The sequence below is a fragment of the Neopsephotus bourkii genome, unplaced genomic scaffold, assembly GCF_033783945.1.
Source record: "Neopsephotus bourkii isolate Nb327-2 ecotype Australia unplaced genomic scaffold, CSIRO-AGI_Nbou_v1 NB_1189, whole genome shotgun sequence".
Taxonomy (NCBI): Eukaryota; Metazoa; Chordata; class Aves; order Psittaciformes; family Psittacidae; genus Neopsephotus; species Neopsephotus bourkii.
Window position 1 is genome coordinate 2030016 of NW_026901674.1, and position 20864 is coordinate 2050879.

The following is a 20864-nucleotide window of genomic DNA, read 5'->3' on the forward strand; positions in this document are numbered from 1 at the left end:
TGTGAACCTCATGCAGTTCAACAAGGCCAAGTGCAAGGTCCTGCACATGGGACAGGGCAATCACAAGCACAAACATAGGCTGGGCAGAGACTGGATGGAGAAGCCCTGAGGAGAAGGACTTGCTGGTGTTTGGTGAGGAGAAGCACCCCATGACCCGGCTTCAGTGTGTGCTTGAGACCAGAACCTCCCCGTGTGCTGGGATGCACCCCCAGAGTGTGAGCAGCAGGTTAAGGGAGGGGATGTTTTTCTCTACACAGAATCCCTCACTAAAGCAGATGCTGAAGAATCCCCAAAGCTCCAATACAGCTTCTACACTCTTTCAGTGGTGGTTTTGATTTCAAATATCATCATTGCAGTAGTGGTGATACTGAAATACCACAAACACCAAGCAGGACACAGCTACCAAAAACTCCAGAGCTCCTATTAACAACTGCTTCAGGATATGTTGGATTCATGTCAACTTGTGTTCAGATTTGTCACCCGGAGAGGGGAGAGGGCAAAGTCCCAAACCAGCTCAAAATCAATAAATCAACAGCACTGGAATGATGCTTGGAAACAGTTCTCAACCTTTTTTTGTATTTAAAAAACCCCTTAACTGTGTATTGTTCCCTTGAATCACTGAGCTGAAGAATATAAGTGTCTACTTCAGGGTGTTTAGAAAGCATCTGAAACCATAACAGGTATAAAGGGAATGTAAAGTAGAAGGTAAGTCTTCTTCTTAGAACAAACAAGCAAATCTCTGTCTTTTCAAATCACTATGAAACTGCTGTTGGCACAAGTTAAGCTAAGGGAGAACTGCGAGATGTCTGTTCAAGGATTGTCTGCGAACTCTACTCCTCAGAGTTGCCACCATCAAGATCTGAGAGTCTTCAGAAGACATTGGTTTTCCTGGAAATGAAAATAAGAGGTAGACCAGATAAGGATACTGGACTCTATGTGCCTGTGCTGCCTGTGAAGCCAACACTTGCTTCCCCATCAACAGCTTTTACTCAATGCATTCCAACACAGTGAATAAAAGCAGTTCAAGTCAGGCAATGCTAGTACTTCCTCTAATGGATGGATTAATAAAGATCTTTAAAAGAAATACCACTAAAATAAACCAAAAGCACAAAGAAAATACATCCTGTTCTAATGCTTGAATATTACACATCAAACATCAAGACAACAGAACAGAGAAGGGATGACGTGGGTAGAAAGAAAAGCTGTAACTCAGTTTATTTCAATTACTTCTCCATTGTTAAACTGGGAAACTCTGTGTTTCATACAGCTTTTAGTAATGCTCGTTAAATAAAGAAGCCACAAAGGGCATACAAAATTCTCATGTTTAGGAAAAAACACACATTCTTAAGATCTTTCATAAAACTGTGTGCAACAGTGGATACAATTACAGTAACAAAATGCAAGTCAACAACACTGAAGATCGGTACAGTTCTAACTCCATAAATACTGAGCTTCGTAAGGTATAACTGTCCTGAAAGTCCTTCTCTTGAAATCCTCTACCTACACACATCTATCTCTCTCCATTAGAATCATAGTGTGCTTGTGAAATTTTGTTTGGCTGCGAGTTCTGAACCAGGTCCATTAAGAGAACCATTTTATTATCTATATGTGTCTGAAGAGCCTGGATTTGGCGATCAATATAGTCCATTAGTTTTTTCTCCATCAGATCCATATTTTTGGAGATCATCTTTTCCAAATAGGAGCAAATAGGCTGTTGTTCCACTCTGTGAAAAGAGCAAACAGAAAAGTCAGTATAACCTATTTCTTAATGACAAGGGGCATGGCAGATACCTTGGCAGCTGAACTTCTTCTATATTGAAAATATTGGTTATTAGACAATGAACTTTAAAAGGTATTAGGGGTTTAGCACACATCAAACCCTTCCTTGCCAGCATTTTACATCTCAGAATTCGTCTATAAACACACAGGCTACATGATGCGCGGATTGACTCCACAACTGTTAAAAGTCGTAAAGTAGGTATGCTTTTATTCAGCGCTGAGATTCACGGGGATAATTCCTCAAAGTCATGCGTGTCTCAGTGTTGTTTCCCTCTACATTTATCCTCTAAAGTCACAAGGTTGCACAATACGCCTATACATATTCATATTCTATCCCGCCTTCGTATTATAATGACCTAGAAAGTCCTTTGCGCCTGCGCAGTGCCCCCTCTGGTCATGGGCAGGGGTCTCAAGATGAAGTAAATGAGTCTTCCTCTTGTGGGTAGGGGTCTTCAAGATGAAGTAAATGAGTCTTCCTCTTCTTGAACTTGTCACCTTTCAGTCTGTACATTGGTCAACCCTCTGCATCATACACAGCCTTCTTCTTTAAACCTCACTTTTGTGTTTCAAAGGCTCAGTGATGTATCAGACAGTTTAGTTATGTGTTCACAAACCACTCAGCAGCATACACAGAGCTCCCATTCTGTCAGTGTGGCACACTGCTCCTCTCACCTGAAGTGTTTCAAGAGTTACACAAACTGTGTAATTCTCAATTCCTGCATCTGCATTCTTTAAAAGAACAACGCAGGAGCTGGAGATGGACAGTATCTATGAGAACCCTGATCGCTACATCTCACCATTTCCACTGCTGGTCCTCACATATCAAACTAGGGGCACCACTGCAACAGGAAACCTGGAGAGGGGCTTTGGGCAAGGGCCTGTAGGGACAGGCCAAGGGGAATGGCTTGAACCTGCCCGAGGGGAGACTGAGCTGAGCTCTTAGGCAGAAGCTCTTCCCTGTGAGGGTGCTGAGGCGCTGGCACAGGGTGCCCAGAGAAGCTGTGGCTGCCCCATCCCTGGCAGTGTTCAAGGCCAGGTTGGACACAGGGGCTTGGAGCAAGCTGCTCCAGTGGAAGGGGTCCCTGCCTGTGGCAGGGGTTGGAGCTGGATGAGCTTTAAGGCCCCTTCCAACACAAACCATTCCCTCACCCCATGACACCCACTCCCACCGCATCCCCGTGTCCTAGGAGTTCCCGCCACTCAGCTTGACACCGCCCGCACCGCGCATGCTCCGAGCCCTGCCCGCCGCCGCACGCAGGCGCTTTCGCCCCGGCGGCTCTTGTGACGGTCGTGGCTCCGCTTCAGCCGTTGCTTGGCTGCTCCGCGGCGCTGCGATGGCGGCCGGCTCTGTGCTGGCGGAGCTGGCGGCCGATCCGTGCGGCGGGCCCCGGGAGCCGTGCTGTGTGGTGGCGGGGTGCTCCTGGCTCTGCGCGCCGCCGGACGGCCTGGCCCGGGCGCTGTGCCTGAGGCGGGACCCGGGCGGCGGCGAGGCCGGGTGAGGGCGGTGGAGCCGCGCTGGCTCCCGTCAGGCGGGCGGCGTGAGGGGGTGCCGGGCTGGGCCTGGGCGGGAGTGCGGGCGGCGGGGCAGGAGCGGGCCTGGAGAGGCAACGCGGCCGTGGCGCTTCCCCCCGCAGCACCGAGGCCGTGGTGGTGGAGCGGCGGACGGGCGGCGGGAGCGCGGCGCCCTGCGTGCTGCAGCTGGAGTGCCGGCCGGCCGGCGCCGGGGAGATCGTGTCCGTCGGTATCGTGAGCGAGGCCCGTAACATGGAGGTGTACGTGGGAGAGGAGTACTGCGGCACCGGCCGAGGCGAAAGCGTGGGCGCTGCCCTGCCCTCGGGGTGAGTGGACACCGAGGGAAGCATCGGCCGCAGGCGGTGGGTGTCGGGGAAGGGGTGTTCGCGCTGGGTCCCCGACACCGTTTGGCCCTTCTCGTACTGACAGCACCGGTCTGTGTGTATCTGTAAGGTGCTCGGTGCCTGCGCCACGGCAGCCACTCAGTTTGGTCTCTCTGTGCAAAACTGGTGAATGGGCGCAGGGTCTGCGGTTGTCTGCTAAACCTCACAGTCACCGGTGGCTTGCACAAGTGTTGCTTCTGATAAAGATACAAGGGTACAGTTATGCCAGTCACCTCTTTATTCTCTTGTATGCAGTAAGTTGTGCTACACTGAAATGCTGTTGTGTAGGGCGACAGAAGCGGTTAGGACAGGGGTATCTTCTGTGTCCTTTAATCTTTCCGGACATCAGATCTGCTTCTCTCTGCAGCAGATCTCTTTTAGCAGGTCTTTACTAAAGGACCTCTCGTCTCTTCGATGCATAGTCATCTCACACTTTTAGGAATAAAAGACAAAATAAAGGATTTGTTTCTGCCTTCAATAATTTGTTCCGTGCTTTGCCAGGGGGATTCAAGCAATGGCTTCTCTGTTGTTTTTAAGTCAATGACACATCAGCTGTTCAATGAGCTAAATAAAAACAGGAGAAAAACATCAGCAGAGATGTGTAAATAATGTGCTCTGGCAGATAATGTACATACACATCCAAATCCTTTTTTACATATATATCCAATGAGATTCAATACAAGCTGCATATGAGCATTAAAACTTCCAAACCACATGAGAATCACTGTCATTCCAGTCACTTGTTTCTTACCTAAATATTTCCTGATACAGAGTATTTCTACTAAAAAAAGTTTATCAAAGTGATGTCACAGCTCTTTTATTCTATTTTCTAGTGAAACCGAAGAGGTTACTTTATACAAAAAGTACCTTAAGTTTGAATGCCCTGCAGCTTCCTGTAGAATTAAGGTAGGGGGTTGAACAGAACTGTTGTATTTTTGTCTTTTTAATCACTTGACTGAATTGCATTACTCTTAGTCAAATTATGGGGTTTCTACACTTAATCACTTCAGAAAATCACTTAAATATCTGTTAAAATGGTATTGTGCTGCAGTAGCAGAGTTCTTTTCAGTTTATATCACATTTTTCTCATGAAGACTGTTTATGGGAGAGATAATACAGTCTTAGAGGAAGACAGCTTCATAAACCAGATAAACTGCAGATCAACAGTTGCTTTGTAATTAAAACTGTTAACTCTGATGTGGTTAAGATGATGAAAATTTGTATGGCCACTGATCTTAAATGCTTAGAAGGTCAAGGCCTGATTTATCTCTGCTCTTGCAAGCACCTCTGTTCCGTTCAGACTTTACCAAAGAGTTGACACAAAGGAGAAATGGGCATGATTTCCCTTGAAAAGAGTCTAGTGTTGTTTTTCCAAAGACTCAAAGAAGGCATTGTCCCATACACACAAGGAAAACATTAAGCTGTTTGTTTCCTAACCAAAATATCTCTTTCCCTTCTTGCACCAGCTGCTCTCCATTGGTGAGAAACAAAGAATACTCATCAGTAAAATAATTGTACAAGTGAAAACGGTGTCTGCAAAAGTACCAACTGATTTTCCTTCACTAGGCTCGAGCATAGATCTAGACAGAGTGCAAACTATAATGGAGTCAATGGGATCTAAGTTGTCTCCAGGTGCTCAGCAGCTCATGGACATGGTCCGATGTCAGCAGAAGGTAAGAGGCTATGGTTTCTACAAATCCTACTAATATGTGACCTTGCCTTCTGTAACAGTTAAGCATGTTCTAAACTGATCTGGTATAAAGGTTTTATGATTAGGTTGTGTTGGAAGGGACCTTAAAGCTCATCCAGTTCCAGCCCACCTTCCACTTGAGCAGGTTGCTCCAAGCCCCTGTGTTCAACCTGGCCTTGAACACTGCCAGGGATGGGGCAGCCACAGCTTCTCTGGGCACCCTGTGCCAGCGCCTCAGCACCCTCACAGGGAAGAGCTTCTGCCTAAGAGCTCATCGCAGTCTCCCCTCTGGCAGGTTCAAGCCATTCCCCTTGGCCTGTCCCTGCAGGCCCTTGTCCCAAGCCCCTCTCCAGGTTTCCTGCAGCCCCTTTAGGCACTGGAGCTGCTCTAAGGTCTCCCCTTCAGGAGCCTTCTCTTCTCCAGGCTGCCCCAGCCCAGCTCTCTCAGCCTGGTTCCAGAGCAGAGCTGCTCCAGCCCTCGCAACATCTCTGTGGCCCTCTTTGGGTCTTACTCCAACAGCTCCTTGTCCCTGCTGTATTGAGGGCTCCAGAGGGGGGGATTTTAATCCTGGTTTAGCTATTGCTGCCTTTAGATGAGTGCAATGAATACAGATTGTGTACTCAGGGATTTGCTGTCTGTACACCAAGTCTAGAGTGAAGAACTCTGGTTAATTTTAACCTTCCTTGCGAGCCAACTCCCCTTTTGCTGGGTTCCATTTTTGCTGCTTGTCAGTGGCGTGTTCCCTGTGGTGTTTGGGGTATAGGTAGATGGGTTGGTTTGTTGTATTTGTCATTATTAAAAGTATGCCATGTTCAACTAAAGGGAGTTTGGTGTCGATCCTAATCCTGCAAAGGAGGCTATTCCAACAGAATTCTGAATCCACTGGGGACACAGCGTGGTAAAAAACTCAGTAAAACTGTTTTGTGACTGGGAGAGTGATGAGAGAACACATAATGTGTCCAGGGAAAATCTTTCCCTGTGCTTTTCTGTAAGACTGTAATTCAGAACTACTTTTAAAGTCTTTCTATCACGGTAGTAGAATTCTGAGTTAATAAAGTATCTTGTTGTCTAATTTCCAGTATATTTGAATACTTCAATATTAATCCTTTTTTTTCTCTTCCCATCAGAACAGTTCACCTTTTGGAGACAAACTGAATTGGATTGTCTTGGGGAAAAATGCAGACTGTGGGGGTGACCGTGCAGTAGATGGATTGCACAGTGCTGCTCTTCAGCCATCACTGGATCCATCAGCCAGTGAACCTTTGCCTGTTAAAAATCATTTAACAAGTGACACAGAACATGAAGACTTAAAAATAAGCCATGATCTAAACACGCAGGTGCCTGAAAGAGAGAATACTTCTGATTCGGAAAGACTTACTACCCAGCAAAGTACAGTTGACCTCGGAGATGATTTTAAATTGGTGGGATCTTTGCATATGCAGGAACAAGAGAGTGGAACCCCAAATGTAGCTACTCCGCAGGTGCTGCTTCCTTTCCTTCAGAACTTGTGCACTCAGGTAAATCACCTTCGGCTGAAGGATGGCAACAGGCGCTCTGGTAAACTTGCAGTGGCTAAGGAGGAGGGCATTCAGTGTGTGGGGTAAGTGCGGTTCGGTACACTTCTTACAGTAGTAGTTTGTATTGGCGAGTTTAAGGAGTAAAATATGTAATGAAAGAATTTTATTCTTACAGCAATAATCAATCTTCAAATGTGGGTTTAGAGGCAGTGTGGCAATGAGCATGTTTACAGTTAATCTTTCAAATGAGCTGCTTGCATAGAGGAGGCTTTCTCAGAAGAAATCACAACATCATTTGTTGTTACAGAATTGTTTGTCTTTTGCCTCTGTTTTAACTTCTATGATTTTAAGAAAGTGTGGCCTTTCTGCAGTTCCAGATTGCAGATTCCAACATTTGGCTTATGTTTCTTGTCTGTTGCTACACTTTCGTCTGCTTCTGCCTCCTATGTTCTGTCAGATTTTTCCCACAACTTGTGCCATGATCTTTCTGCTGTATCTGGTGTATCATCTCCCGATCTTTCCTGTCCCTCTTCATTTGTTCGCATTTACTGTGCAGACACCTTAGTAGAAGTGGTAGTGCACCAACAGTTTGATACCTGAGGAACAGCAGTGGAAATGGTGAGATGTAGCGATCAGGGTTCTCATAGGTACTGTCCATCTCCAGCTCCTGCGTTGTTCTTTTAAAGAATGCAGATGCAGGAATTGAGAACTGCACAGTTTGTGTAACTCTTGAAACACTTGAGGTGAGAGGAGCAGTGTGCCACGCTGACAGAATGGGAGCTCTGTGTATGCTGTTGAGTGGTTTGTGAACACATAACTAAACTGTCTGATACATCACTGAGCCTTTGAAACACAAAAGTGAGGTTTAAAGAAGAAGACTGTGTACCCTGTGTGTTTATAGACAAATTCTGAGATGTAAAATGCTGGCAAGGAAGGGTTTGATGTGTGCTAAACCCCTAATACCTTCTAAAGTTCATTGTCTAATAACCAATATTTTCCATATAGAAGAAGTTCAGCTGGCAAGGTATCTGCCATGCCCCTTGTCATTAAGAAATAGGTTATACTGACTTTTCTGTTTGCTCTTTTCACAGAGTGGAACAACAGCCTATTTGCTCCTATTTGGAAAAGATGATCTCCAAAAATATGGATCTGATGGAGAAAAAACTAATGGACTATATTGATCGCCAAATTCAGGCTCTTCAGACACATATAGATAATAAAATGGTTCTCTTAATGGACCTGGTTCAGAACTCTCAGCCAAACAAAATTTCACAAGCACACTATGATTCTAATGGAGAGAGATAGATGTGTGTAGGTAGAGGACTTCAAGAGAAGGACTTTCAGGGCAGTTATACCTTACAAAGCTCAGTATTTATGGAGTTAGAACTGTACCGATCTTCAGTGTTGTTGACTTGCGTTTTGTTACTCTAATTCTATCCACTGTTGCACACAGTTTTATGAAAGATCTTAAGAATGTGTTTTTCCTAAACATGAGAATTTTGTATGCCCTTTGTGACTTATTTATTTAACGAGCATTACTAAAAGCTGTATGAAACACACAGTTTCCCAGTTTCAGTTTTAACAATGGAGAAGTAATCGAAATAAACCGAGTTACAGCTTTTCTTTCTACCCACGTCATCCCTTCTCTGTTCTGTTGTCTCGATGTGTAATTGGTAGAACAGGATGTATTTTCTTTGTGCTTTTGGTTTATTTTAGTGACATTTCTGGTAAAGATCTTTTTTTATTCCATGTGTAGGAGATAGGGTAGTACTGGCACTGTGTTACTTATCTATTGAAGGTGTTGGGTTTAGAAAGATGGGCTGTGCTGAACCCCAGCCTGGGTTCTTTGAAAGCCTCATTGGCTGTACAGGCACCTTAGTGAACATTCTTGTTCCTCAAGTGGTACCTAAACCCAGACTGATACTAAACTTTTAACTCCTACATTAATTGAGCCATGCGGGAATAACTGGAATGAATGTACACTCAGCAGACTTGTAGTTATCAATGTTTCATTATCCTAAGAAACATAATTGCTTTATTTATGGTTGCTCTCAAGGGGACTTCATTGCCACCTAGGACGTGCTATAGTGGGTTGGATCTGCTGCGTGTCACCAACCTTAGGCTGGCGAAGCTGCCTTGTTGCATTGTATTTATTTTCACCTGCTGGGATCAGTTCTGTTATTTGGAGTGGTGGAAATGTGACTCAGAGTCCTTTTGTGGCATGTCAAGCTTCATACTTCATTCTGTTTATTGCTTTTTTAATTCTGGGGTGTAGCATCTGATATGGACTGGACAGGGACTTACTGGGAGTTGAGTACACAGACATTGATTTTATCTGGTGTTTTGAAATGCATTGAGCAAAAGCTGTTGATGGGAAAACAAGTGTTGGCTTCACAGGCACGCAGAGTCCAGTATCCTTATCTGGTCTACCTTGTATTTTCTTCTCCAGGAAGACTGGAGTCTTTTAAAGACTATCACATCTACTCTTGCCCGGAGTGTGCACAGGATAATTTGTTTTGAGCAGGTTTCCTATAGTTCTCCCTTAGCTTAACTTGTGCCAACATCAGCTTCATAGTGATTTGAAAAGACAGAGATGTGCTGTTCTAAGAAAAAGACCTGAATTACCTTGTACTTTATATTCCCTTTATACCTGTTATGGTTTCAGATGCTTTCTAGGCACCCTGAAGTAGACACATTCTTCAGCTCAGTGATTCAAGGGAAGAATACTCAGTTGAGAGGTTTTTTAAATACAAAAAAAGGTTGAGATCTGTTTCCAAGCATCATTCCAGTGCTGTTGGTTTATTGATTTTGAGCTGGTTTGGGACTTTTCCCTCTCCCCTCTCCGAGTGACAAATCTGAACACAAGTTGACATGAATCCAACATATCCTGAAGCAGTTGTTAATAGGAGCTCTGGAGTTTTTGGTAGGTGTGTCCTGCTTGGTGTTTGTGGTATTTCAGTACCGCCACTACTGCAATGATGATATTTGAAATCAAAACCACCACTGAAAGAGTGTAGAAGCTGTATTGGAGCTTTGGGGCTTCTTCAGCATCTGCTTTAGTGAGGGATTCTGTGTAGAGAAAAACAGTGGGATGGTTACAGTCTGGAGTACCATGTTACTGCAGTGGAAATTAAATAAACTATTTTCTCACTTATTTTGGTTCTGAGGGGTTGATCCACAGAAATTACAAATTTTGACTGTAGTACTGAAGAGTTGTAAAATTCTGTAATAAAACAACAGTGCAGAAAAGCATCATGATGTGACGGATTCATTGGTAATGCTGCAGCACATTTCTGCCAAGCACAGTCATTAGCTTTAGAACTGGCCAGATGGAGACATTGTACTTAAGCAAAGCTGGGCAAAAGAACTTGTGGTTCTTGCCCTGTGTCTGCTCATGGTTTACAGCTGGTCCTTAGTAAAACTCACTGGTTTTTTGTAAACCATGAGAGATATGGTGAGAATACCTGCTTTCTAGTGTGACCTATTTGCATTTGAATCCTTTACACATTGTACATGTGTCCAGTTTCTAGCATATGGATGCAAAAATCTTTCACTATTCACATAAATGGGAACATGTTTAAAATGCTGTTAGAGTTGAGAGAAGTTAAGAATTATTTAAAAGGAAGAAAATATTTTTATTGCTATTAGGAGCATGGTTGAGTATTTCTTAGCTGTGACACCTTAAAGCATGTGGCGCAAGATGCTTTTCATAGATGAAGCTTTGGGCTCAGTAAAAGTGAGAACAGTGAGCATAGTGGGAGTAAGAACACAAGCTGTTTAATATAACTTTTCCATATTGACCATGGCAAATTGTGCTGAAGAGTTTGTCAGATTGGGGCACTAAAGCTTAACTATCTCGTAAACAGCTCTGCAGCTCTAATTTAAAGCCTGGTGCTTTTGATTTCTGCCCCAGTGGCTGTCGTTGTCGTAGTTTTGTTCAACTAGGCAATACGTATAGCGTGAGGATTCAAACTACGGTGGAAGAAGTCGCTTATATTTAGCATCTGGTGTAGCTTTTCTGCAGTACCAAAAGTCATTGTTAGAAGATATACAGATTCTAAAAAGGCTGATTCACAATGTGCTTTTTAAGTGGTCTGGCTTGAGCAAGGGGCCCTGGTCACTGTGTCTGCTTCGTCAACTAATGTCATGTTTGATAATCTGAAATCTTCTCTTGCCATTCATAACTGGATGCAGATCCTACACACACCACTCCTGTAACTAGGAGCAACTGCTGCTTTTGCTGCTCCAAAGAGAACACCTTGATCCAAAGGCCACCAGTCTGGCCAGGTGAAAAGCACTTCTGTGATCTCAAAAAACACAGACTTCGACCCAGTTGCTCTGATGCTGTGTTAGTTTTGAACTAGGGTAACCCCCTTATTTCATCACAAAGGTAGTGGGTTTATAGCAAAGAATAACTTAATCAGATTATCCATTTACACGTTCCTCTTACCTGAGTGATCGGCAGACCTGAGCTCTCTCTTCACACGGATGGGACCTGCTACAGTGTTGGTTTTCCACAGGTATGAAGAAATGTCTCTTTTCTGTCTGGAGATGCAGCCTTGGGTGCAGCGGGAGTTGGTGTTGTTGGAGTCACAAATCAGAATGTCACACTGGAGATAAACGGATGCAAAGCTGCGCAGGAACTTGAAGGCGTTAAATTTGAATCTCGCATAGTGTTCCACTAGTGGGTAGGTTACCACAGTGTCATCTTTATTGCAGCTGCAACAGAATTTACACAACTGTTAAAGCAGTCCAAAGACTGATCAGTCTAAGTACTGTTAACTCTTAAGTACAGCATTTAACTAAGGTGGTGTTTTTATGTGTGGATATACAGTGATATGCTGCAATGTGGTGGTTGTGTTTCCTAGCTCTGTTGATGCAAAGCCTTTAAGTTTCTATGGAACTTATATTCCAACCAGAGTATGGTGAAAAAGTTCAGCGTAAGAGACAAAAACAATGGAACTACAGTTGACATTTAGATTCTAGTTCCTCATATAGAAGGCAGTAAGAAAATCTATTACTTGCCCCCTTTAATTACTTACCCACTTCTGATTAAGTCATATGTTAGTGATCCAAAATCAGCCTCTGGTGATGCTACACAGGTATCAATAAACACCAGAAGGTTCGGGTCAGTGGAGTGAAGACTAACTTGAGCAAAAAGAGTTTGGTTCAAGTCTACGTAATAGGGGGACTGACGTATTGGCTCGGAGAATGAACCTGAATCATAGAATGACATGCTAACATTGTATCTTCCCACAGCAGTTGTGTTTTGGATTATGTTATCTTCCGTTATGTAAACGACTTCCAAGGTTGAATTGTTTTCCAGTCTGCATTTTACAATGATCTGTATGCTCTTCTGACGGGTGATGATGTTGCCAGTTGCAGACAGAGATACGATGTTGGTGTAAGTGATGCTGTGACCATCATCCTGTAGAAGGAATCATATGAAATGCTTGGTTGGGATTATATGAGATACGAGCAGTGCAGTTGAAAGCAATTGTAAGTTACAAAGCCCCCAGCTGTGCTTGTCAGACACTCAAGATACCTTCAAAAGCAAAACAAGTTGTAACTGAAAAACCATTATCAACGCTCTTGTTTTTCCAAAACACTGAACCAACCCATGAGGCAAAAAGGTTAAGGAATGCTGTGTGGAGTGTGGGAAGTACCAAAGCTGTGCTGGGCACTAGCTCCTGGGAATCTTCACATGTTGAATTTTTTCCCTTTCCCTTGTGACTCCAGGGTTAGTGCCAGCCCTATCACTTGCGGAGAGTGTTTAAATTACATATCTAACATTGTGCTACTCCTGATAACCTGGGTTCGAGAGGGAATTTAACATTTGTGGTTAATTTGTGTGGATTCCCCTGGATGTCCTTTGAAAGGCTCACTCATTGTCGGGCTCTTAAAGAGGAAAAATGTTTCTGCTTCAAGACTGGAAGCATGCAATGCGATGAGCTAAGTACAAGTAAATCAGCTTATCCATATGCTATTCAGAAACTGCCTTTACAAGCTCTTACCATTCATTACCATTCAAAAGGAGAGTGACCAGCAGGTCGAAGGAGGTGATACTGCCCCTCTACTCTGCTCTTGTGTGACCTCACTTGGAGCATTGTGTGCAGTTCTGGTGTCCTTAACATAAAAAGGACATGGAACTGTTGGAACAAGTCCAGAGGAGGCCACGAGGATGAGCAGGGGCTGGAGCACCTCCTGTATGGAGATCGGCTGAGAAAGTTGGGGCTGTTCAGCCTGGAGAAGAGAAGGCTGCGTGGAGACTTCATAGCAGCTTTCCAGTATCTGAAGGGGGCCTATAGGGATGCTGGGGAGGGACTCTTCATTAGGGACTGTAGTGATAGGACAAGGGGTAATGGGTTAAAACTTAAACAGGGGAAGTTTAGATTGAATCTAAGGAAAAAGTTCTTTACTGTAAGGGTGGTGAGGCACTGGAATGGGTTGCCCAGGGAGGTTGTGAATGCTCCATCCTTGGTGGTGTGCAAGGCCAGGTTGGACAGAGCCTTGGGTGCCATGGTTTAGTGTGAGGTGTCCCTGCCCATGGCAGGGGAGTTGGAACTTGATGATCTTAAGGTCCTTTCCAACCCTAACTATTCCATGATTCTGTAAGACATTCTTAGCTTAATCACATAACTTGTCTCCCGCTTTACCTTTTTAGTTGTTCCACAGCTGGCTAATGGGAAGGAGAAGATCACTGAATCTGTGATGACAGGACTGCAAGATGGATCATTCACCTGTATGTGAGTTTCATTATATCCAAGGGAGGCCAGGTAAGACTTGTTCAGAACAATTTTCATGCTGTCCGAAGAGCATGTGAGCAGTGCTGCCATTGAAGGAGAAATAATAAAACAAACCAGGTCACACAAACTGTTGTGGTGATTTCTCAGTTGGTCCAGAGCCTGGAACCTGTTGCATGGTTCTTGACTTGTCAGTCTGAAACTGCTCACACACATTTGAGGTCATGCAGAAGTTGAAACAAAATTTCATGCTTGACTTCAAAAGTGCTTAATAAGGAAACCCATGTAAAACTCAGCTGAAAATCTGGTTAAAAACCAGTAACAGAAAATGAATTGCAGCCTTTATAAAAGGAGAAAGGAATCACAGTGCTAGTGCAGGGTGGTGGGTAAGGAAATTGATTTATGGCAGACATTGAGGGTTTACAGACTCCTTTTCCACCTCAGTTGATGAGAAGATGGGCATGCAAATGTCAGGGGCGAATAAGGAGAATGGTCCAGCTCTGGGGGAAAGGAAGTTAAAACACACCCAAACCCTGTTTGACTAACCAGTGGACCATTTCCTGAGTATCTCACAGGGAAAAAAATCCCTAACCACTGAAACTAACCAGTCAGAAGAGGTTTATCCTCATGTTTCTAGGATGGTAACAATCCTGCTTTGTCTAAAAGAGGTGGAAAAGCAGAGTTTGATTGGTGCTCACCAGAAAAAGGCCCCAAAAGTGAAAGAACAGGCTTTCTTTTGCAGGTGGGTCAAGTAATAACTTTTGCTTTGTAGGTGAGACTAATGTGGGATCTTTGAATGTGAAGAGGGTTAATGACTACCAGTAAAAAGGTTTAAGTCCTTAGTATCAGCCATCAGTTCCTTTTGATACTTGCGAGAGAAGAATCAGTCTTCTAGTAACTAAAGGGGCCAACAAAAAACCTGGAGAGGGGCTTGGGACAAGGGCCTGCAGGGACAGAACCAGGGGAATGGCTTGAACCTGCCAGAGGGGAGACTGAGGTGAGCTCTTAGGCAGAAGCTCTTCCCTGTGAGGGTGCTGAGGCGCTGGCACAGAGTGCCCAGAGAAGCTGTGGCTGCCCCATCCCTGGCAGTGTTCAAGGCCAGGTTGGACACAGGGGCTTGGAGCAAGCTGCTCCAGTGGAAGGGGTCCCTGCCCATGGCAGGGATTGGAGCTGGATGAGCTTTAAGGCCTCTTTCAACCCAAACTGTTTCAGGATTCTATGATATATGTGACAACAAAAACTGTCATCCTATTCATGAAGCAATTGTACTTACTGCTGGGCTCCCCAGGACTGCTTGGAAGGGGAGAACTGGTATAATGAGCAGAAAAACCTCTGTAGGAGTTGCCATAGTCTGTAGACAGCACAACTGTCATAACGTTTGAAGAAGATTCAAATTTGGGTTGAGAACGACCACATACTTTTCCTATTAAGCCAGTGTTAGTGGTGGGGCCATCATAGACTGCTATGAAGTCAAATCGGCAGTTCTGGTCTAGTTCCAAGCTGCAGGGAGAGGAAAAATGATTACAGGGAAATCTGAACATAGAGTAAACTGCTCACAATGGAAAGAGAATCCAGAGCAGATGAAGCATCTGATGAATTGCAGTCAAGTGAAATAGAAGAGTGAAGAATAAAGAATACATAAACAGACATCATTAAGACCAAATAAAACATGGAAAACCCTCAAAGGCAAAGAAATGCTTCAGTGTGTGAAGCAGAGGGACCCTGGCCAGGAGTGGGGAGAACACTGTGCAGAGGTCATCATGTAATCATCTAAGAAAAAGCCTATTAGGGTATTAATATGGCATTCACTCACAAGAAATCCTGGAACTCCAAGTGTATCTTTGAGTTTTCTGGTGCTTGTATGTGCCAGACACAGTATGCAAATTCAGGGTAAGGTGCTGGGTAGTTGGGGCTGGTCAGTGTCCCATTGGGACCGGTTAACTGTCCTCCACAGTTTTCAGTTTCTGGAAGAAGAGTAGATGTATTGGTCACATAATAAGATATATAATGAGCCATAAAGATCTAAAGTTATGTAGCAGGACTGTTTCTATAGGATTCTGTTCCTTTGGAAATGATTAGAGGTAGAACTTCTCTGTAGAATTTCAGGTTAGGCAGATGTTACAAAATGAAGCCTCTTGTCTGTATGGTATATCCATGAGGCACAGTGTGATGACATCTGAGCTGGCTGTAGGTGGGTTAGCTTGGATACCACGAGCAATTTAGTTTTACCTATATTTTGGGTAAATTAAGTGCCATCTTGGAAAAACCAGTAATGAAGATGCTCCAGCAACCAAAAGAAATGTTGGGAGACTTTATTTTAGGGAAATCTCCGAGGCCTTGGTCATGATATATACGGAAGAGCAAAATCTTCCAAGTTTGAGAGAGATTTTACTTGATAGACAAAGGCAAAATAGAATCAAGTCAGTGGAAACCTCAGAAAGACAAATGCGGGCTAAAATAGGGCACGATTTTTCAGCAGCAGCGTTAAACACTGGAGCAGCATAAACTAGGATGTGGTAACTACAATGTCAAATTGCTTTTAGGAGCTTAATACCATGCCACTCAGATGAGCAGAAGCAAAGGAAGTGATCACAAGCTAAGACTGATTCTTACCTTTTCAGGAAGGATAAAAATAAGGAGCTTGTTTAGTGCAAACCCTGACTGACTTCGGGGACCTGTGCTTGGCAGGAGTTCTGACTAGATGGTCATATTCTCTTTCTGGCAAATGCTATAATGCTCACAAACTGAGTAAATTTAGTAGAAGCCTATAAGTAAAAGTAGAGTCCCATAATGCCTCCTTTGCAATCATGTTTTCTTAGTGAAGTCTAACTTTGTAGGCTCTGCAAGTGCACAGTTGTCTTGCTGCCTCTTTCCTTTCACTGATTTTCTCCCACACCATTCTCTAAGGCCTGAAGAACTAATTAAGTGACACGAATTAAAGATTCTGTTAATAGTCTTAAAGTTTCTTTTAATGGTGCAAAGCAACTGTTTGTTAATGACTTACTTGTATTTGATGAAAAATAGTAATGGACAAAGAAGTTTCTTGCAAAATCCACAGAGTTTGTTGTTATGGAAAAAGTTAAACTGTCTGAAGATGATTGAAATACCGGGACCGCATCAGTGTTGTTACATACTTGTCCAAGAAGAGGTGAATCAGTTGAGGGACCATCATATACCTTAATACTTTCTGTTTCACAGCTTGAAGAAGGAGCAAATCTGTTGAAAAAGCACAGTTGAAACTACCTGAGCTTTCTGATAGATAATACAGGCTCAAAGATCAACACACGGGTGATTGGTGTTCCTCAGGGGTCAGTATTTGGGCTGATCCTGTTCAACATTGTTGGTGACATGGGCAGTGGGATTGAGTGCACACTCGGCCAGTTTGCTGATGACACCAAGCTGTGTGGTGTGGTTGACACTGGAGGGAAGGGATAGGATCCAGAGGGACCTGAACAGGCTTAAGAGGTTGCCAGTGCCAACCTCATGAAGTGCAACAGGCCACGTGCAATGTCCTACACCTGGGTCAGGGCAATACCAACCACAAATACAGTACATAAATACTTACTTAAAATAGGAGAAAATCAGCCTAATTGTTTGATTTTCATTCCTCTGAATTTGCCAGGCACAGTTTGCATTTGCATTTAGGTCAATCTTAAATGCTTTGTTGAGGTCATGAAATGAAGCACCGCAGCGAGGTACACCTACTGAAGAACAGCAACAACAAAAACCAGCTTGCAAGGATCTCTCTCAAGTTTTCTCTTGCAATGATATTTCCTCCTCCACTATACAAAGACTGGGACAATCCATCGTGGAACAGACATGCAAAATGTTGTAGGTTGTTTCTAATTTCAGTTTATGAAAGCTGAAGAATCAATAGTAAAAGAGCAGTAGAAGTATTCTTACCCTAATTTTCCTAGTAGCAGAGATAAAGGCAATTAGAGGAACACATCTCACAGATGAAGCCAATGGCCAAACTGGAAATGCCAAGTGATACAGGATACCTCAGCAATTCTCTTCATCAAGGCCTTGTCACCACAAGCACTTTAAGCCTCTGGTCTTCCCCTACACTGAGTTCCTAAAGATCATTATATCTTGTTCTGAGGTTCAGCACTTGACTTAAAAGCATTTTGGAACCTACACCCAGGCAACAATCAGAAATTTAGAATAGGTTCCAGACAAGGAACAAGTGAATGGACTGGAGTAAGTAAATTCATATCCCTGGCAGTGCTCAAGGCCAGGTTGGACACAGGGGCTTGGAGCAACCTGCTCTAGTGGAAGGTGTCCCTGTTGATGGCAGGGGGTGGAACTGGATGAGCTGTAAGGTCCCTTCCAACACAGACCATTCTAGGAATCTGTGATCCTATGACTGAAGCAGGTTGGGGAGGGGAGAACTAGGGGGAAAAGAAGATGCTAGACATCTATGCATTCATGGAGAGGGTTAATATGAGGTATTATCTTCCAATACAGTAACTCAGTGGCTTGGAATGAAACCTGTAAGTTGTGATTTTGAAATAAGGAAAAGCAAGTGGGTCTTTGCTGCAGGGAGATGTAAGTGGCAAAAGTAAAACATAAACCAGGTCAAATCAATGGAAGAAAAAGCCTTAGAAAAATATTAAATACAAAAATAGCATTTCCTATGTTTCACAAGTCCTGAGCTACAGTTGCTGGTGACAGGGAGAGTATTCTGGGGAAGTCCTTTCAGGCTTGTGACCATGTTCTTGCCTCAGCATCCTCTCTTGGCTGTTTCTGGGTTTAGGATGCAGGACTATCGGGACTTCAACCCAGTTCTTGTATGGAAAAAACCACAAGGCAGTCATGGTTGACATCACTGGCATCACAATGTTAATAAGTTATGAAGTAGTTACAGTAATGACAATTGTATAAAAAACTTTAGAGAAAGTTTATAATCCAGTTTGAGCATAAGGTCTTTAATAATAAGCTAAAAATAATGGTCTAAACCAGCATTATATAGTCTATTAAATACAGTCCCCGATGAAAAGGTCAGTCTTTCTGATTAACTCAGGGGAAAAGAAAGGATTAGGAGAGGCATTTCTTCTCACACATGAAACCTCCAATTGTAAGAGCATTGCAAGGTCAGCCCTATCCTCCCTCTTCACTGTTCTGTAGCCAGGCACCAGCAGAGCAGCTCTGCAGCAATGCTTTGTTATGCCCCAGTAGGTACCCACCATAGATCAGTGAAATCACTGGTCAGAGCACAGAATGGTGATCCCAAATGAAGCAACAAACGACTCTTTATTGCTTCTGAGTGAGGAAAGGCAAAATGAACAAATCTTTTAAGAAGCAACTGTTTCCCAATTAAGTCACTTTATTCATGTTACTCCAATATAATATTAATATATAAAAGCATTTTTCAATTCCAGAGTAAAATCTCTTCCATAGCAGATTCTTAAGATAAAAATTTGCCCTAGGGAATAATATACTGATATTTTAACATTATTTACTTTTTTTAACGCTTTCTGGCACATTGGGGTGTTACTATTGTGCAGCAGTAGGTTAAAGTAAGATGCAGTTTTAGAGATGTTTAACGTATTTCCCTTCAGTTGCTTATAAAATACCTATTGTGCAAAAATTCATCACATTTCAGAGGTTAACAAACAACAACCAGACTAGGTTTCCATACCTGATCTGTCTTCAGCGAGAGCCAGAGCAGCAAAGAGAGGCAGGAGGAGGAACTGTCTCAGCGCCTGCATTTTGATGGCAGCTGGGGAGTTTTGGCTCTTCTAACTTTTATACCTCCTGCTATCTCATAATCATCTTGTATTACATGGTATCATGGAGAGAGGGCTTAGCCTCTCAGTTCCTGTTCCTTTTGAACAGATATAAATGAGAAAGTAACAGCTGTACCTATTTAGCGTGTACTATGTGGAGTGAGTTTACCTGTGCTTTTGTCGGCTCTCATGGGTTCAAAGCGCATTTTCTGTTGATGTCATTGAGTGTTTGTTTGGGTATGTTGACATGAGCAGGAATGTTCTGGAAAGGATTGATAGATTCCCTTGGGAAACACATTCAGCAGTTTGCTCTTAGCATGGTCAGCGGTAGCTTGGGTTTTCCCAACTTCATTTTGACACCTATCCCTTTACGTTATGCTGAGCAAATCACTCCCTGTCATTGCTAAGTATTCCTCAGGTTGTAAAGTGCCACTGTTATAATAGAGTTGTCATGAGTAATGATTTCCTATTGCTGAAACGTTCATGGATGAACAAGGCCGGTCACAGAGTTAAAAGGATGCACTGCAACCACTTTGCAGATAAAACTTTATTAGTTGCATAGTAGAAGCTACAAAACCTGAAGGAATCAGCCTTTCCTTATCAAGTAAGGAAACAAGCACAGTCCTGAGAGCCTCAGTTCCTTCCAACACAAGTCTAGTGAGTATCTCTTCCAATATATTTACCCTATTTTGTCTTCCATAAGGACCAAAGCTCCTGAAAACCAGAGTATTTCTTCCTGCAGCAGCAGATACCCAATCTTTAAAGCTTCCAGAGGCTGTGATTGCGCCAGTGCCGCAGATGTGCTATTCCCCTGGCCTTGGTGCGGTACCTATGTCGTTGTGAACCGAGCCTGTCCCTGTGATCCTTATTGACACGGGAGCAGGTATCCCACAGCTGTGCAAACAGCTGTTCTCCCAGGTAAAGTGAAGCTGCAACGCAGACCTGCTGCAAACACATCCAGGTATTCTGCTTTCATAAACAGTTCTGTTTGTAAAACTCCATTCTTTTCTTTTATGAACAAACGCGATATGATGCATCTGTAACAATCCTGCATTTCTAATCTCAGACCTATTCACTCCTTGAAACAATTCTCTCTGATTTTGACTCACTTTAAGGATTTTGAATGCAACACTCTTCATTGTGCCATCATACGTGCATACAATGTCTTTAAACACGGGCATTGAATACATGTATAAAGCCATTGCACAGCACTTGAATTCCCTTTAGCTCCTGGAAATGCTAAATTTGCATTTACTCTGTACAGCCTTTCATTTCTTAAACCCACACACATACTTGCAAGGAGTTTTCAAATGCTAAGCCCATCAGCAGCAGTGGTAGCATCTCTGGGGTAATGTATTTAAGGAAGGAGAAAAGTTGCTGCACAACAGCAACTGCAGCTGGAGACTTTATTCTGCTCTTGTGAGACTTCACTTGGAGTATTGTGTGCAATTCTGGTGTCCTCAACATAAAAAGGACATGGAGCTGTTGGAACAAGTCCAGAGGAGGCCACG

General features: G+C 43.5%; 2 protein-coding genes across 2 annotated transcripts; one reads left to right on the plus strand and one right to left on the minus strand.

Annotated features, from left to right (window-relative positions):
- Positions 1-3084: 3084 nt before the first annotated feature.
- CUNH10orf88 (chromosome unknown C10orf88 homolog) lies at positions 3085-8510 on the plus strand. The gene is made up of 6 exons (XM_061364143.1): positions 3085-3274; positions 3414-3617; positions 4508-4580; positions 5141-5347; positions 6492-6964; positions 7973-8510. The coding sequence occupies exons 1-6, from the start codon at positions 3114-3116 to the stop codon at positions 8184-8186; spliced, it is 1332 nt and encodes a 443-aa protein (XP_061220127.1). The 5' UTR covers positions 3085-3113; the 3' UTR covers positions 8187-8510.
- Positions 8511-9647: 1137 nt separating this feature from the next.
- On the minus strand, positions 9648-19423 carry CUZD1 (CUB and zona pellucida like domains 1). Its single transcript, XM_061364146.1, has 9 exons — positions 19266-19423; positions 17190-17325; positions 16629-16840; positions 15438-15588; positions 14898-15124; positions 13538-13710; positions 11924-12309; positions 11332-11600; positions 9648-9950 (listed from the first exon to the last, which is right to left on the minus strand). The coding sequence occupies exons 1-9, from the start codon at positions 19333-19335 to the stop codon at positions 9781-9783; spliced, it is 1794 nt and encodes a 597-aa protein (XP_061220130.1). The 5' UTR covers positions 19336-19423; the 3' UTR covers positions 9648-9780.
- Positions 19424-20864: the final 1441 nt, after the last annotated feature.

Coding starts and splice junctions, on each gene's coding strand:
- CUZD1 (XM_061364146.1), bottom strand. CDS start 19,335: ATGCAGGCGCTGAGACAGTTCCTCCTCCTGCCTCTCTTTGCTGCTCTG. Junction 12,310..13,537: donor GCTGTGGAACAACTAAAAAG/GTAAAGCGGGAG, acceptor TTCCTTCTACAG/GATGATGGTCACAGCATCAC. Junction 11,601..11,923: donor TATGACTTAATCAGAAGTGG/GTAAGTAATTAA, acceptor ATTCTGTTGCAG/CTGCAATAAAGATGACACTG.
- CUNH10orf88 (XM_061364143.1), top strand. CDS start 3,114: ATGGCGGCCGGCTCTGTGCTGGCGGAGCTGGCGGCCGATCCGTGCGGC. Junction 3,618..4,507: donor GGCGCTGCCCTGCCCTCGGG/GTGAGTGGACAC, acceptor TCTATTTTCTAG/TGAAACCGAAGAGGTTACTT. Junction 5,348..6,491: donor TGGTCCGATGTCAGCAGAAG/GTAAGAGGCTAT, acceptor TCTTCCCATCAG/AACAGTTCACCTTTTGGAGA.